Here is a 14,171-nt window from a genome sequence, read left to right on the forward strand (position 1 = left end):
GTCCTCAGAGTCCCCTGAGCAGCTGAGCTCTGGATTCAAGTCCCAGCTCTGCAATCAAGCACTCTTCATTTTTCCTGGGCCTTCATTTTCTCATTTGTCAAGCAAGGGCTTGAATCCCTGAGTTGGGTGGGCCACCTAGTATTGGCAGGTGTTCAGCAGCTGTCTCTCCAGAGAGGGTGACGTGTTCCCGGGTTTCCAGTAGGGCCCTCAGCAGACGATAGTTCCAGCACATCTTCCGGGGAATGGTATCAGAACTTCCAGCCGCTGCCCCCGCCCCCACCACCCGAGCTCCCTTCGGTGGAACAACTTGGATGTCCAGGTGCCTGAGGCCCGGGGATGGGGATCAGAGTGGGGAGCTATCAGCCAAGGAGTGGGAAGGAAAAGAAAGAGAGAGAAAAGGATTTAAAAAAAAAAAAAAAATTAAAAACAACAACAAAAAGAGAATATGAGGAGGAGGGAAATGGACATGGATGGGATGAAGAAAGATTCAGGGAGATGGAACAGGCTGCCTTGAGAGACGGTGAGTTCCCCATTCATGGAGGCATTCAAGCAGCAGCAGTCAGATGTCCCCTTTGGAGAGACTGTTGTAGCAGGCAAGTTCATTCACCACATACCCAGTGCCAGTACAGGTGACAGTATCAGGTAGACAAGGGCTGACATTCTAGAGAAGGTGACAGCAAACAGTGAGCCAGCTGGTTTCAGGCAGCATTACCAGGGAGAGGGTGTGGACTCAGCCTTGCATGAGCAACGGCTGGGTCTGGGGCTGATCTGAGTCTCTGTGTCCCTCAGGTCCCCCCAGCCCCCAGCCTGCCTCCTCCGACAGCGACAGCGATGACTATGATGACATCGGAGCCACCTAGACCGAGCCCAGTGTCAGACCCTCTGCCCCATCCCTTCTCCCAGACCACCCCCAGGGAGGCTCCTAGACAGGCGAAAGGAAACTCCGCAAGCTGTCCCCTCAGTCTCTAGTGAATGTGCCCTCTCTGTGCCAGACAGAACCTGCTGGGACAGCCCTTCTCTGACTCCGAACACCAGCCCCAAGGAGGACGGTGCTGTTTCTGAGAAGTCAACAGGCAGAGTTCACAGACAGACAGGCTGTGTGGAGGGATTGCACTGGGTGGTTCCTGAGCCCCTTCAATAACTCTGAGTCTCAGGCAGTCCTGGGCTTAGAGGTACTGAGACGGACAGAAGCCGGTGCTGGCCAAGGAAGCCTGCTACGCTGTTGTCACCTGACAGATGGACACTGAGGGTCAGGGCTGACCCAGGCTTCCTCAAGCTTGCCAACTGTGCTTGACCTTCCCTGGTGCACCCAGGTGACAGCAAGCTGGACAGCTGTGGACCCTGCTGGCCCTGCTTCTAGAGATGCTTGAAGCCCTACCCAGCATAGCTCGAGTCTGAGCTCTCTGTGGTTTGCAAGGATGGCTCAGTCCAGTGCCCCACAGAGCCCAGATGTGGGGACTCAAGCCCTGTGAGAGCAAGAACTCAGTGGTGTCTGCTGGGAGGACCCAGAGTCTTCACTAAGCTCTGAGTTCCAGGCATCTGCTTGGCTGGCTGGGACTCTCCCGGTGGACACCATGGATGTACAAGATTGTACCCAGAGCTGCAAACATGTTCAGGCTGGTGTTGAGGCTTGGGGCAGCCTCTGGGGTTCTGTTCTGAGCATCCCAAGATTAAACCAAATTGCTGACGGAAATGAGTGTGGAGTGACAAGTCCTTTGTGCTGCACTGTGTTCATGAGGGCTTTAGGGAAGACACTGTGGAGCAGAGCACAGACCGGCGCCTGTTCCACAGAGACTGTCCTGAGCACGGATGAGCAGAGCAGCAAACATCTGTATCACTCAAGGTTCCAGGAGGGTGATGTTATCTCTCATCATCCATGCTAGCCCCCCTCCACCTGCCTCCGCCCCCCGCTATAGTACTCACAGAACTGCTGTGTCTGCATACCAGACAGACAGTGAACGAGGTCACACACGTGAAAGACCCCTTGTGGGCAATAGGCATCTTTCATTGTCTTTGTTTAGGGTGGAACCATTTCCTAATGGATATTCCACATCATTGCCGCCTTCCTCCCCTCATTGGTCCCACTAAAATAGCTCACCAGAGTTCTGGGTTTCTTCAACGGGTAGTCAGTCCCCTTCCTCTAAGGTGCATACTTTACCTGGCATTCATTAGTAGCTATTCTGTCCATTAGTAGTTTGGGAGATGGTGAGAGAGAGTACAGCACCTGTGTGCACCCAGCATCCTGGAAATCTCACCAAACCCAGGCTGCATGGGTGCATGTGTGTGTGTCTCTCATGGTCGGATTCATCCTGCAGCTAATGAGACGAGATGTGAGGGCAAGTTGTTTATTTGGGAGGTGACCTCACAGAGCATCCATGAGGAAGTGAGAAAGAGAGATAGGGAAGGAAGGAAGAATGTACTGAGTCTGGGAGTGAACAGGTTAGTGTCATGAATAGCTGGGGCCCTATCCTGCTGGGGATGTCTGGAAGGGTGTGTAGCACACTCCTTTAAGATGGTTTGCCCACTGGGCAAGAGAACAAGGATATGGGTCCATTGGCCAAGGAGCACTGATACACACCCCAGCACATGCAAACTGCCTTATGTGATTGGACTGAGCATGCTTCTGGGTCCAGAGAAAGCAGAGGGGCAGAGGTGCATCTTATAAAAAGTCATCTTTCATGGGAACAGAAGAACCAACATCACCAGCAGAACACAGTGTGTGTGTGTGTGTTAGGTGGACGCAATGACAGGGCAGTCTATCTATCTACAGAGATGGGAAGGTTAGGGTGAACTGGTAAACCTATTGTGGCCCAGATACTGTGACAGATGGTGGGGACAGGAGCCTTAGGACCTGCCCTTTGAAGGAGACAGAAATGCAATGCATTCAGCAGCCGTACCCCTCCCTGGTCTGCTGCACACATGCAGCATTGTTGCTCTGCATGCACTCCGATGGGGCTTGTAGAAGCTTCGAAGGCTGCTGGTGAAGCTAGTGTGAGGGGATTTTAGGCTCAGAGCTGCCTTGCAGAGGGCCTGTTGCCGGCAGGGATAGTGAGCTCCTCAGCCGAGGAGGTGTTCAAGATGATGAGGCTAGAAGATGGAAGCTGCAGGTGAAAGTTGTATGGAGGAATGTAGGTCAGTCCTCCAGCATCTATTGGCTTAGAGATCCTGCTTGTAGACCAGCTACAATGACCAGTGTCCACTATGCCTGCAGATTAAGAATGGGAGTCAGTGTTGGGAGGCTGGGCTGTGGTCGCCTGCTCTGTGGGACTGGGTCAGGGGACCTGTCCTCCATCCACCTGTCCCAGAGCTGGAGAGAAAGTAGACGCACACCCCACGTAACCGTTACAGGATGTGGTTGCCACTGTGATCCCCCACCCCAGGCCTCTGAACCTTCTCCACAGTTGCATGGGGGATCCCAAGGGGAGGGGCCACTGCTGAGACTCCCAGAGGTTTCTAAAGTTTTTTTTGCCAGACTGTTGTTATTGTTAAGTGCTGTCGACTCGGTTCCGACCCATAGCGACCCTGTATAGGGTTTCCAAGGAGCAGCTGGTGAGCTTGAAACGCGGACCTTGCAGTTCAAACACCTTTGCAGTCTGGCACATTAACCCACAGCGCCACACCAGGACTCCACAGCTCCACCCTGTCCTGGCGAAATGGCCTTGGGCAAACCACTTAATGTCTCTGAGCTTCTGTTTGTTTATCTGAGTGCATATGGAGCCCTGGTGGTCCCAATTTAAGCACTGGCCCCAGGAGCATGCTCAGTGGTTCTAAGTTACATGAGAACGATGTGGCAGTGAACATCCATGAAGATGACAATCTTGGAAACCGTTCAGGGCAGGTCTGCACTATCCAGTAGAGTTGCTATGACTGGGAAGCTACTCAGGGGCAACAGGAATCATCTCATAGGGAGTGAGACAGCTTAGAGGCTTGGCAATAAATGCTCCCTAGGAAGAGTCACCAATAGTAACCAGTCCGCACCAACTCATGACGGCCCCATTATGTCAGAGTAGAACTGGACTCCGCAGGGTTTTCAGAGGCTGAGTTTTCAAAAGTGGATCACCGGGACTTTCTCCCTGGTAGGTCCTGGGTGGACTGGGCCGGCCTCTTCCAGTCCCCCTGCATCACTGGGCACCCTTTCCTAGCTGTTTGCTGAACTGTAAAATTCCTATAGTACCACACCTATAGTACCACAATCCTTGGATATACACCTCACCCCCATATTGTGGTTAAGGGCCGCCTCTTAGCAATCCTGTATAGGGGATTCTGAAAAGCGGCTGGTGGGTTTGAACTGCCGACCTTTTGGTTAGCAATCCAGTGCTTATCCTACAGCACCACCCCAGGAGTCCAGATCAGTGCTTCTCAAATTGGAAATCATTCCAAGCCCATGGAACAAGACACAAAGCAAGGGACCATGTGGCCTTAGAGGTTCTACTGCTGTGTAAGTAAGGGGTAGGGGGCTACTAATGATGCTAAAGACTCTCAATTCTCATATCAACCCTGTTTTGTGGGTGAGGGAACTGAGGTCCAGAAAGGTTAAGTAAAACACCCAAAGTCACACAGCTGGAAAGTGGTGGTTGTTACGTGCCGTCTAATTGGTTCTGACTCTTAGAGATCCTGTGTAGGGTTTCCAAAGAGTGGCTGGTAGGTTTGAACCACCACCTTGCAGTTCAAATCGACCTTGCAGTCCAGTACTTATCCTACAGCGCCACAGCTGGACTGGAATTTAAACCATTGGCACATCAGTGTCAGCATACATAATGGTCACATTTGCAAAGGACACCTTTCCCATCCCTGTGTCCACTGGAACCACCCTACTGCTGAGTGCAACCAGTGCCCAGCTTAGCTCTGAGATCCACACCATCAGCCTGGGCTCCCACTGCACACTGGGGGGCTGGGCTCAGGGGCATAGACTTATTGATTCCTGGGCATCTTCCTGGAGCCAGACTCTGCTCCAGAGAGGAATAACACCTGGGAGAGAGGGACACAGAGACCAGTACCTGAGGCCATTACCAGGGATGTAGCAGAAGAGGAGGTGGTGATGTGGATGGAGGGACAGCTACAGGCCAAGTAAATGTTATTTCATGTCATCATCACAAGAGTCTCCAAGGAGTTATTGTCTCAAGTTATAAAGATACCCAGGCCCAGAAAGGTCAAGTGACTTGCCAAATGTCACACAGCTTGGCAGGGAGCACAGTGTATCAGCTTAACTCCAGCACCCCATTATGAAACTCCCACAATGCACAGCAGGGCACATCATGGGCCCACATAGCACACACAAGCTCAGCAGAAAGAAAAGAAAGGTAAGTTTGAACACTCCCTCCCCTCAGTGTTCATACATCAGGACAGACAGTTGGAAGGAGAGAGGTGGGACCTGGAGACCCTCTGTTCCCTCAGTGGGTTCCAAACACTGAGAAATACTCACTCTGTGGGAATCTTGGCACACTGGGCATGATTTAACTATTCAAAATACATGGTTTTCATACAGTGAGCTGGCAACAAGAGCCCACCCCTTCACATGGGTGATCCAATGCTGGAGGGAAAACTACCTGGGTAGGGGCACTGCAGACAAATTCCAACATGGTGGTGGTGGTGGTATGCCGTGGAGTCGGTTCTGACTCATAGTGACCTTGTATAGGGTTTCCGAGGCTGTAAATCTTTACAGGAGCAGAAAGCCTCATCTTTTTTCCACGGAGCCGCTAGTAGTTTCGAACTGCTGAACTTGAGGTTAGCAACCCAACTCATAACCACTATGTTACCAACATGTTGTTGTTGTTAACTACTGTTGAATCAGTTCCGACTCATAGTGATCCTATATAGGGTTTCCAAGGACCAGCTGGTGAGCTTGAACCACCGACCTTGCAGTTCAGCTTCTAAAGGAGCTTTCCCTCCCTCCCTCCCCCTCTCCCTTCTCTTTCCCTCCCGTCCTTCCTTTTTTCCTCTCTCTCCCTCTTCCTTCTTCCTTCAGCTTCCTTTAAAAAAAAAAGGGGGGGGGGGAGTATCCATAGTTGAAAACTGAAACACACACAAATGTGTATCATTAAAATCTTGTCACCTTCATTCACCCCATCCACCCCGGCCCCTGAAACCCATTGTCAGCAAGTGCTACAGTGACCCTCTAGGACTCTGGTAGAACTGGCTGGGTTTCCAAGGTTGCAAAGGAGTCCTGGTGTGATGCTGTAGGATAAGCACTGGTCCACAAGGCTGTAAATCTTTACAGGTTTCCAAGGCTGTAAATCTATATGGGAGCAGAAAACCTCATCTTTCTCCTGTGGAACAGCTAGCAGTTTCGAACTGCCGACTTTGAGGTTAGCAGCCCGATTCGTAACCACTACGCTAAAAATGGAGACATTTAAAACTTTTTCTTTTCAAAACCTGCATTACATGAATAGATGTAATATAAAAATGTGGACTCTAGTTGACCCCATTATTTTTCTGCAGAAATGATCATGATCAAATGTTGCGACAGTCTCCTCCCATCTTACAAATGTCTAAGCAAAATCCATCTTATTTAAGAAAGTTGGTCTGAATTTACCTTTGTTAAACTCTAAAAACAAGGGAAACAAAAACTCCAACCATTTGAGGTTATCAGAGCCTTGCATCAGCCCAATAAAACTGTAGGTTTTAGCACATGCACTAAAGTGTACAGAAAGAACTAATTTCAACGCTCCTTTTAAAGAATTTATTTTACACCTTATACCACACAGCAGGCCATTTTTAAACACTGACATGTAACTCCCTAGTAAGAGTCTTAAAGCAAAAAAAACGTTCAAGAATAATGTTGAAACAGTCTCAAAGTTTGTCATAACCTCCACCTCATGTGAGACCCCACCACATTGGTATACAGAGCTATAAGAACAGGGGAAGATGCCAATAACTCTACAAAAGCTTGCCGAGGAAAGAAGGGACAACTGGGCTGGCCACTGAAGGATATATAGGAGTTCACTGGGCAAAGAACATGCTCAAGCGTGGTGTGTGTTGGCTGAAGTCTCAGAGAGGGGATATGGGTGGGAAAGACCGCCAGGGAGAACCTCAGAAGGTCTTGTGTGACTGGCTGAGGGCTTTGCATTGTTCCAGAGGTACTAGGGAGCCATGAGTGGTTTCTAGGAGAGGGAAGTGACTGATCAAAAAGCTGCTCTGAAGAGCAATGCTATGAAACAGGGTTGAGCTTGAGGGAGCTGGAGCCTGGAGAAAGGAAAGCGATTGGGAAGTGGGCACAGAGCAAGGATGATCAGAACAAAGGATGGGAAAGCGGGGCGGCTGGAGAGGGACCCAGGACTAGAAGGGAGGTTACACACAGGGGTGTGATACCACTTGGGTAATAACAATACAATATCTTCCATCCCAAGAACTTATGTCACATCAGGCACTGTTCTTATGAACAGCTTTGCTGTTGTGGTTAAGTGCCATCCAGTTGGTTCGGGTTCCAACTCACAGCGACCCTATATAGGGTTTCTAAGGGAGAAAGATGAGGCTTTCTACTCCCGTAAAGATTTACACCCTTGGAAACCCTGTACAGGGTCGCTATGGGTCGGACCCGACTCGATGGCACTTAACAACAACAACAACAAGGAGTGACTGGTGGGTTTGAATCACCACCTTGCAGTTAAAACCGACCTTGAAGTCCAGTGCTTACCCTACAGCACCACATCAAGACTCCATAATAACAGACGAAACAGTTGATATCTAATTGATTCCAATTCATGGCGCCCCCATGTGTGTTAGAGTAGAACTGCGCTCCATAGAGTTTTCAATGGCTGATTTTTTTTTGTTGTTGTTGTTAGATTGCCAGGCTTTTCTTCTGAGGTACCTCTGGGTGGACTCAAACACCTAACCTTTGGGTGGTGAGCAGCAGAGTGTGTTCACCCAGGGATTCCTCCTCACAGGTATTAACCCAATGTTCACAACAGCCCCTCGAGGTACCACCATCATCTTCATCTTCTAAAAAACCAAACCCATTGGTAGGATAGTGGTTACGAATTGGGCTGTGCGTTGCAAAGTCAGCAGTTCGAATCCACCAGCTGTTCCGCAGGAGAAATATGAGGCTTTCTGCTCCCGTAAAGATTTATAGCCTCGGCAACCCTGTATAGGGTCGCTATGAGTCAGAACCGACTCCATGGCACATAACCACCACCACCATTGCTGGCAAGTCGATGCCAGCTCACAGTGATCTTCTAGCACAAAGTAGAACTGCCCCATAGGGTTTCAAGGTGGTAAATCTTTACAGAAGCAGAGTGGCTGGTGGGTTCAGCAAGCAAGCACTGAACCATTGCACCAACTAGTCTCCTCATCCCCATCTTTATTTTTTCCCCATCTTTATTTTATTTTTTTTAATGTTTTATTGTTTTACTGAATTATGTGATAGTTTACATGGGAGAACATTAGCTTTACATTCATCCTATCGTCTACCATTACATTGTCTTGGTTATAATCTCCATGCATCATCAACCAACCAAAAGGTACACCCTGCAAGCTTGACCCCCGGCCGTCAGCACACACCCCATCTCCCTCTCTGGATCTAGAGTTCCCAGCTGCTCCATCTCTCCATATCATCGTCTCTGCCTCTATCTCTGGCATCACTGTTTATTTGGATAGGGTCCCACACTCTGCTCTTCTCCCTTGATGGTCCCAGGGACCTCTGCTCCTGGACTGCAAAGTCAACCACTCCCTTCCTTTTGCTACAAAATGTCTACCTTTACACATCCAACCCTCACAGTCAGTCCTGATAGCAATTATTCACTTTTGTATCACATGAGTGCTAACCACATATCCTTTTATCAGTACCGCCTAGACAGATTGGATACTACTCAGTGGAGATTCTATCTTCCTCCACACCCTATGGATCTAGACTTCCTCTTGAAAGCTTGTAAGCCAGTCACTTCTTGCCTTTGTAAACCCCCATTTTAGGTAGCTAATGTCTAAGTTGCTCATCCCTGTCCTCTCCATGTGTGGAGGGGGTGGGGATGATTCTTGCTGTAAAGATTTGTTCCCTCTTTTGAGCTACTGCATCAATAAGTGTAGGTCAAGTTCATCAAATTGTATCAGATTACTCTTTTTTTCCTCTTCTTTCTTCTTCTAGTTCAGCTCTGATCATCCAGCCATTGAAGCCAGGTCAAGTGGGTATTATCTGCAAGTGTGGGTGTTTTCATATGTACTTATGCATATGCCCTCTCTTCTTATCAGCTGGATGCTTCACTCTCCACTCTAGTCCTCTGTGGCTATGTCACTGACTCTGGGCCCATGAGTCCCCAGGTCTTGCAACACTGCTGGCCAACCAGGTCTCCACCTGGGTTCACAGGAATGTATTGAATGTGGTTGGACTTAGCTCACAGCTTCATTGCTGTTTTTCCCTCACTTCCCCTTATCAGTGATCAATGTGGTCACCAGTCAGAGCAAGTGTCTGCTCATGTATTCCCGTTTCAGTCTTGGAAGGGGGTTTGCCCTTAGGGGACCCGGCCGCTTGCCTTGATGTCTCCTGGGTGAGCAACTTGCATGTTCTTGCTCATCCCCATCTTAAGAATGAGGAAACTGAGGCTCAGAAACTTTGGGGTTTTCCCCAGAGCCCTCAGCCCCTAATGATGTGGTGGGACCAGCTGCTGAGGTTGTTGCTACAGGCTCATTCTGTGCTTGTTAATGTGGTATCTGGCTGAAAGATGCACCTCAGGCCCTGTAGTCTGCTCCTCCATAGGTCTGGGAGAGCTCGAGGGGTCAGGCCTGGAGAAGGCTCAGGTAGGACTGCCCCTCCAGGGTCCACAGGACTCTCAGACTCTGGAGCTACTCTCAGGGGAGCTCAGAGCTTGCCTGCCGGACACCTGACCTTTTCCACTGGAAACCTCAGCTCTAAGAACACCTGCCACGCCAGTTTCGCTCCCTGCTCCTTCCCTATCGCTCTGCCGGTTTCCACTTCCCCCCTCAATGAGATCCTCCTAGGGGCTCTAGAGGGGGCAGAGATGGCCGAAGCCTGGGTGGCCTCTCCCATGAGCACCTCTTGGCAGTGACAACACCACCCCGTTCTGGCTCTGTGAAGATGGGATGGAGTCTCCAAAGTTGGGGAGGTACAAGGGAGCCCCACTGAGGAGGGATCCGTTCAAAGGGGCCTCAGTGGAAAGTTGGCGGACTACCACATCCTTCAGCTGTTTACCAACCTGGCGCCTCGGGCATCCTGACTTGAAAAGAGGTGTGCCTGAGGAAGGCCCAAAATAGCAACAGAGTAAGACAAAGAAGAGAGACAAAGGGTTTTTTGGGGGGAGTGAGGCACACAGAGAGGAAGATGGGGATGAAGGGAGGGTGTGGCCTGTCTGAGCAGATGGCAAAAACCCTTGATCCATCCCTCCCTGCGCGAGCGGGGCCTGGGCTGAGTTCTGTACATCTGTGACCCCAGTTCATCCTCAAAGCCCCACAGGGCTGCAGGCCAGCCTATGCTGGGGCCTTCCAGGCAACAAACGGGGAAACAAAGAGGAATCCTGGAGCTAGGTCAGTCAGTTCAGTCGTGGGGAGCCTGATTCATACCCGTCTGCAGGACTTTAGCCCAGTGTGCAGGATGAAGACCAGGAACGGAAATGGATGGGCTGAGAGGCTGCAAAATAAAGGGTGGGCTGGGGCTGAGTGGGGAGGATGGTGTACCCTTTCTTGAGGTAAGGTGGCCTCGCTGCCCATCAGAAGACCCCAGCCTTCTTCCTGGGCCCCTTCCCCCAGTCCCACCATACCCAGCCCATCCTAACAACCACCCCTCAATACAGGAGGAGGAAGGGGAGTATCTCCCTGGGCCTGGGCTTCCGGAGTTTCCTTTCCTTTCTGGGGTACTCTGCTCACAGCACCCTCGCTGCCTGAGGGGTCTCCTGTTTCTCTGCCCCTCTGTGCTGGGTTCAGGTCCACATTCACCTCCACACTTCACACATCAGGGAGAGAAAACCTGATTCTCATCCTCACAAACATATTCCCCCCAAAGGACCACATGCCGCTCTTCTTCCTGAATGGACAAATACTCAGGGCCCCTCAGCTTCCTTCAGATTCCTCATCCAACATCCAGGGAGAGAGGATGAGACCCTGACATAAATGGAGGCCAGTAACCCCCAGACTTTTTAGCTTGTCAGAGTCACAGCGATGCCTTTGGTCACGTGACCATAAGTCACCCCCCTTCTCCCCAAGTCTACAGCTCCCTTGTATGACTGGTGTTCCCATTCCCTGCAGTCTGCTGTGCATTTCCTGCGCATGCCTTCATTTCTCCCACTTTCTTGGCACCTGAGGAGTAGGTGGGTGCATCCTAGACGGGCAGAGGAGAGACAGCCGGTATTAGAGACACACTCCAGACCCAATGGTCTGACCTGTGTCCTGCAGGACCACCCCGCTCATGACCAAGCTCCAACAACACACTCCTTGAGGAGGTACTTCTAAGTTAGAGACACACTACAGACATAGCAGATGGAGTGGGGCCGGTCTTGATGATTTTTCCAGACTTTTTTCCCCATTCCATGTGTGTGTCCCATTCTCTAGATGGGATTGGCAGACACCCTTTCTCCAGAGCCCCTCACTAGTTCTGGGGGAGACAGTTCCACATCCTCCCTCTCTTCCCCTGAGGGTGAGCTCCTGCCCATCAGTGACAGCAGCCTTTGTCTCACCTGCATCTACCATCAAGGGTACAAAACCCAGGGCCTGACCTCCCAGCAGGATGAGGACCCAGGAGGCAGGGTTAAGATCATTTTCACAAATTTAGTTATCCATGTACCTTCTTCATGTATTTTTCTGTATCTGTGGGCCATTCACTTTCTTGGTTACTTAATGGTTTTTCTTTAAATAGATTCGCTTAAAAAAAAAAACAAAACAACAAATCTGTCTGAATATAAATCTTGGGGGTAGTGAGGAATCTTGAGACGTTTAGCCAAATATTTGTCATGGTCTTTAAAAAAAGGCCAGTACCAGGAAGGAAAACAGCAAGAACTGCTTCAGATGAACTGAGTGGAAGAAACAGGACACCCAGATTTGAAGCCTAGAAAACCTATAGGCTCAATACTACTCTGTCCTACAGAGCTGCTATGAGTTGGCATTGACTCAGTGGTATAGGGTCATGGTGGGAACCTTAACGGAAGCAGACTGCTATAGCTTTCTCCTGAGGAGCGGTTGGTGGGTTTGAACTGCAGACCTCCCAGCAGGGGTCCTTTCTTTTGTTATATTTGTTGTTGTTGTTAAATGCCTTCGAGTCGGTTCCAACCCATAGCAACCCTGTACAGGGTTTCCGAGGGTGTAAATCCTTACGGGAGTAGAAAGCCTCATCTTTCTTCCGCGGAGTGGCTGGTAGTTTCGAACCGCTGACCTTAAGGTTTGCAGCCCGATTCGTAACCACTACGCTACCAGAGAAGGACATTATTGGAAGAAACACTGAGATATGAATGTGGTCTGTAAACTAGATAGTACAAGCGTGGCAACAATAGTGATTGGGCATTGTTTCATTCTGCTGTGCATACGGTCACTGTGAGTCAGCACTGACTCGATGGCACTTAACAATAACAACAATGGGTGTCCTGGTGTGGTGCTGTGGCTTAATATGCTGGACTGCAAGGTCAGTTAGAACCACAAGGTCAGTGGTTCAAGCTCTCCAGCTTCTCCTCGTAAACTCTATGCAGGGTCTCTGTGGGTCGGAACTGGCTCGAAGGCACTTAACAACAACAACAAATTGGTGTCCTGATGTGGCGCTGTAGGATAAGTACTAAACTGCAAGATCAGCTTGAACCTCAAGGTCGACGGTTCAAACTCACCAGTTGCCCCTCAGAAACCCTAAACATGGTGGCTATGAGTCAGAACCAACTTGGTGACACTTAGCAATAACAGCGCCATTGGTGTTAATCCTGGACTTCGATAACTATACTAAAAACAATGACATATTGTTGTTTTTAAGAAGATGTCATGCTTTTAGGAAGTGTACACTGAAATATTGAAGTATTCAGGGGTAAAGGGAAACCTAATTTTAGGTGGTTCTGAAAAAATAATGTGTGTATGTGAGAGAGAGAAAGATATAGAGTAAAATGTCAACAACACTAGGGGAATCAGGAATGAAAGATATCCAGGAATTCTTTGTATTATCCTTGAAAGTTTTCTGTATGTCTGAAATTATATTAAGATCTAAAACAAATGTATAGGATAATGTAGCGCCGTTATCCACCACCAGCCTGCCCGTTTGCTGCATTGTGGTGGCTTGGGTGTTGATGTGATGTTGGAAGGTATAACAATTATCATCAGGGTCATCCATGGTGGACAAGATTTAGCAGCGCTTCCAGACGAAGACACAGTAGGAAGAAAGGCCTGGAATCTACTTCTGAAAAGGATCCAATGAGAACATTATGGCTGAAAACAGAATATTTTCTGACTCCCTTGCTCTGGACACATCATTAGGAGGGATCACTAACTTGAGGAGGTCATGGTATCTGGTGACGTAGAGAAGCGAGGGCAAGGGATGGGCTGGCACAATAGCTGCAGTGATGGGCGAGAACATACCAGTCATCGTGAGGACCAGGCAGGACCGGACAATGCTTCATTTTATGTGTCAGGTCTCCGTGAGTCCCATCAGCGGCAGCTATATATTTGTATTGCAGTTACAAGTGGAAAACCACTATCTTTTGCTTAACCTCAAGGCAATTCTACAACAAAGCAATGCTATTAATCTTGCTAGATGCATTTGTCTGCTGAAGTCTGAGCCTGAAATCTGCCTTTTTTTTTTATTTTTTATTGCATTTGAAGAAAGGCAAAGGGGAGAGGGGCTCAGTGGTTAAGCGCTCGAATGGGAACCTAAAGGTTGGTGGTTCAAACCCACGGCTGCTCTGTGGGAGAAAGATGTAGCAATCTGCTTCTGTAAAAGATCCCAGCTTTGAAAACTCTATGGGGCAGTTCAACTCTGTTCTATGTGGTCACTGTGAGTTGGCACTGATTTGATACCAATGGGCTTAAGGGGAAGTTGGTGCCGTTGTTATGTGCCGTGGAGTTAATGCTGACTCGTGGTGATGTTATATAAGGTACCCAAGGAGCAAATAATACGAGAAGCTGGGTTCTATGAAGAAAAACGTGGCATCAGGATTGGAGGAAGACTCATCAACAACCTGCGATATGCAGATGATACAACCTTGATCGCTGAAAGTGAAGAGGACTTGAAACATTTACTTATGAAGATTAAAGAGCACAGCCTT

At 49.3% G+C, this 14,171-nt stretch overlaps 1 protein-coding gene across 1 annotated transcript in view; it reads left to right on the forward strand.

Annotated features, from left to right (window-relative positions):
* Positions 1 to 860, forward strand: part of CD6 (CD6 molecule) — a 56,437-nt gene extending 55,577 nt beyond the window's left edge. The window contains 2 exon segments of the mRNA XM_006875042.1: positions 200 to 319; positions 790 to 860. Of these exon segments, the coding sequence (XP_006875104.1) occupies positions 200 to 319; positions 790 to 860 (191 nt within the window).
* Positions 861 to 14,171: the final 13,311 nt, after the last annotated feature.

This window comes from Chrysochloris asiatica, unplaced genomic scaffold, assembly GCF_000296735.1.
Source record: "Chrysochloris asiatica unplaced genomic scaffold, ChrAsi1.0 scaffold00310, whole genome shotgun sequence".
Classification (NCBI taxonomy): domain Eukaryota; kingdom Metazoa; phylum Chordata; class Mammalia; order Afrosoricida; family Chrysochloridae; genus Chrysochloris; species Chrysochloris asiatica.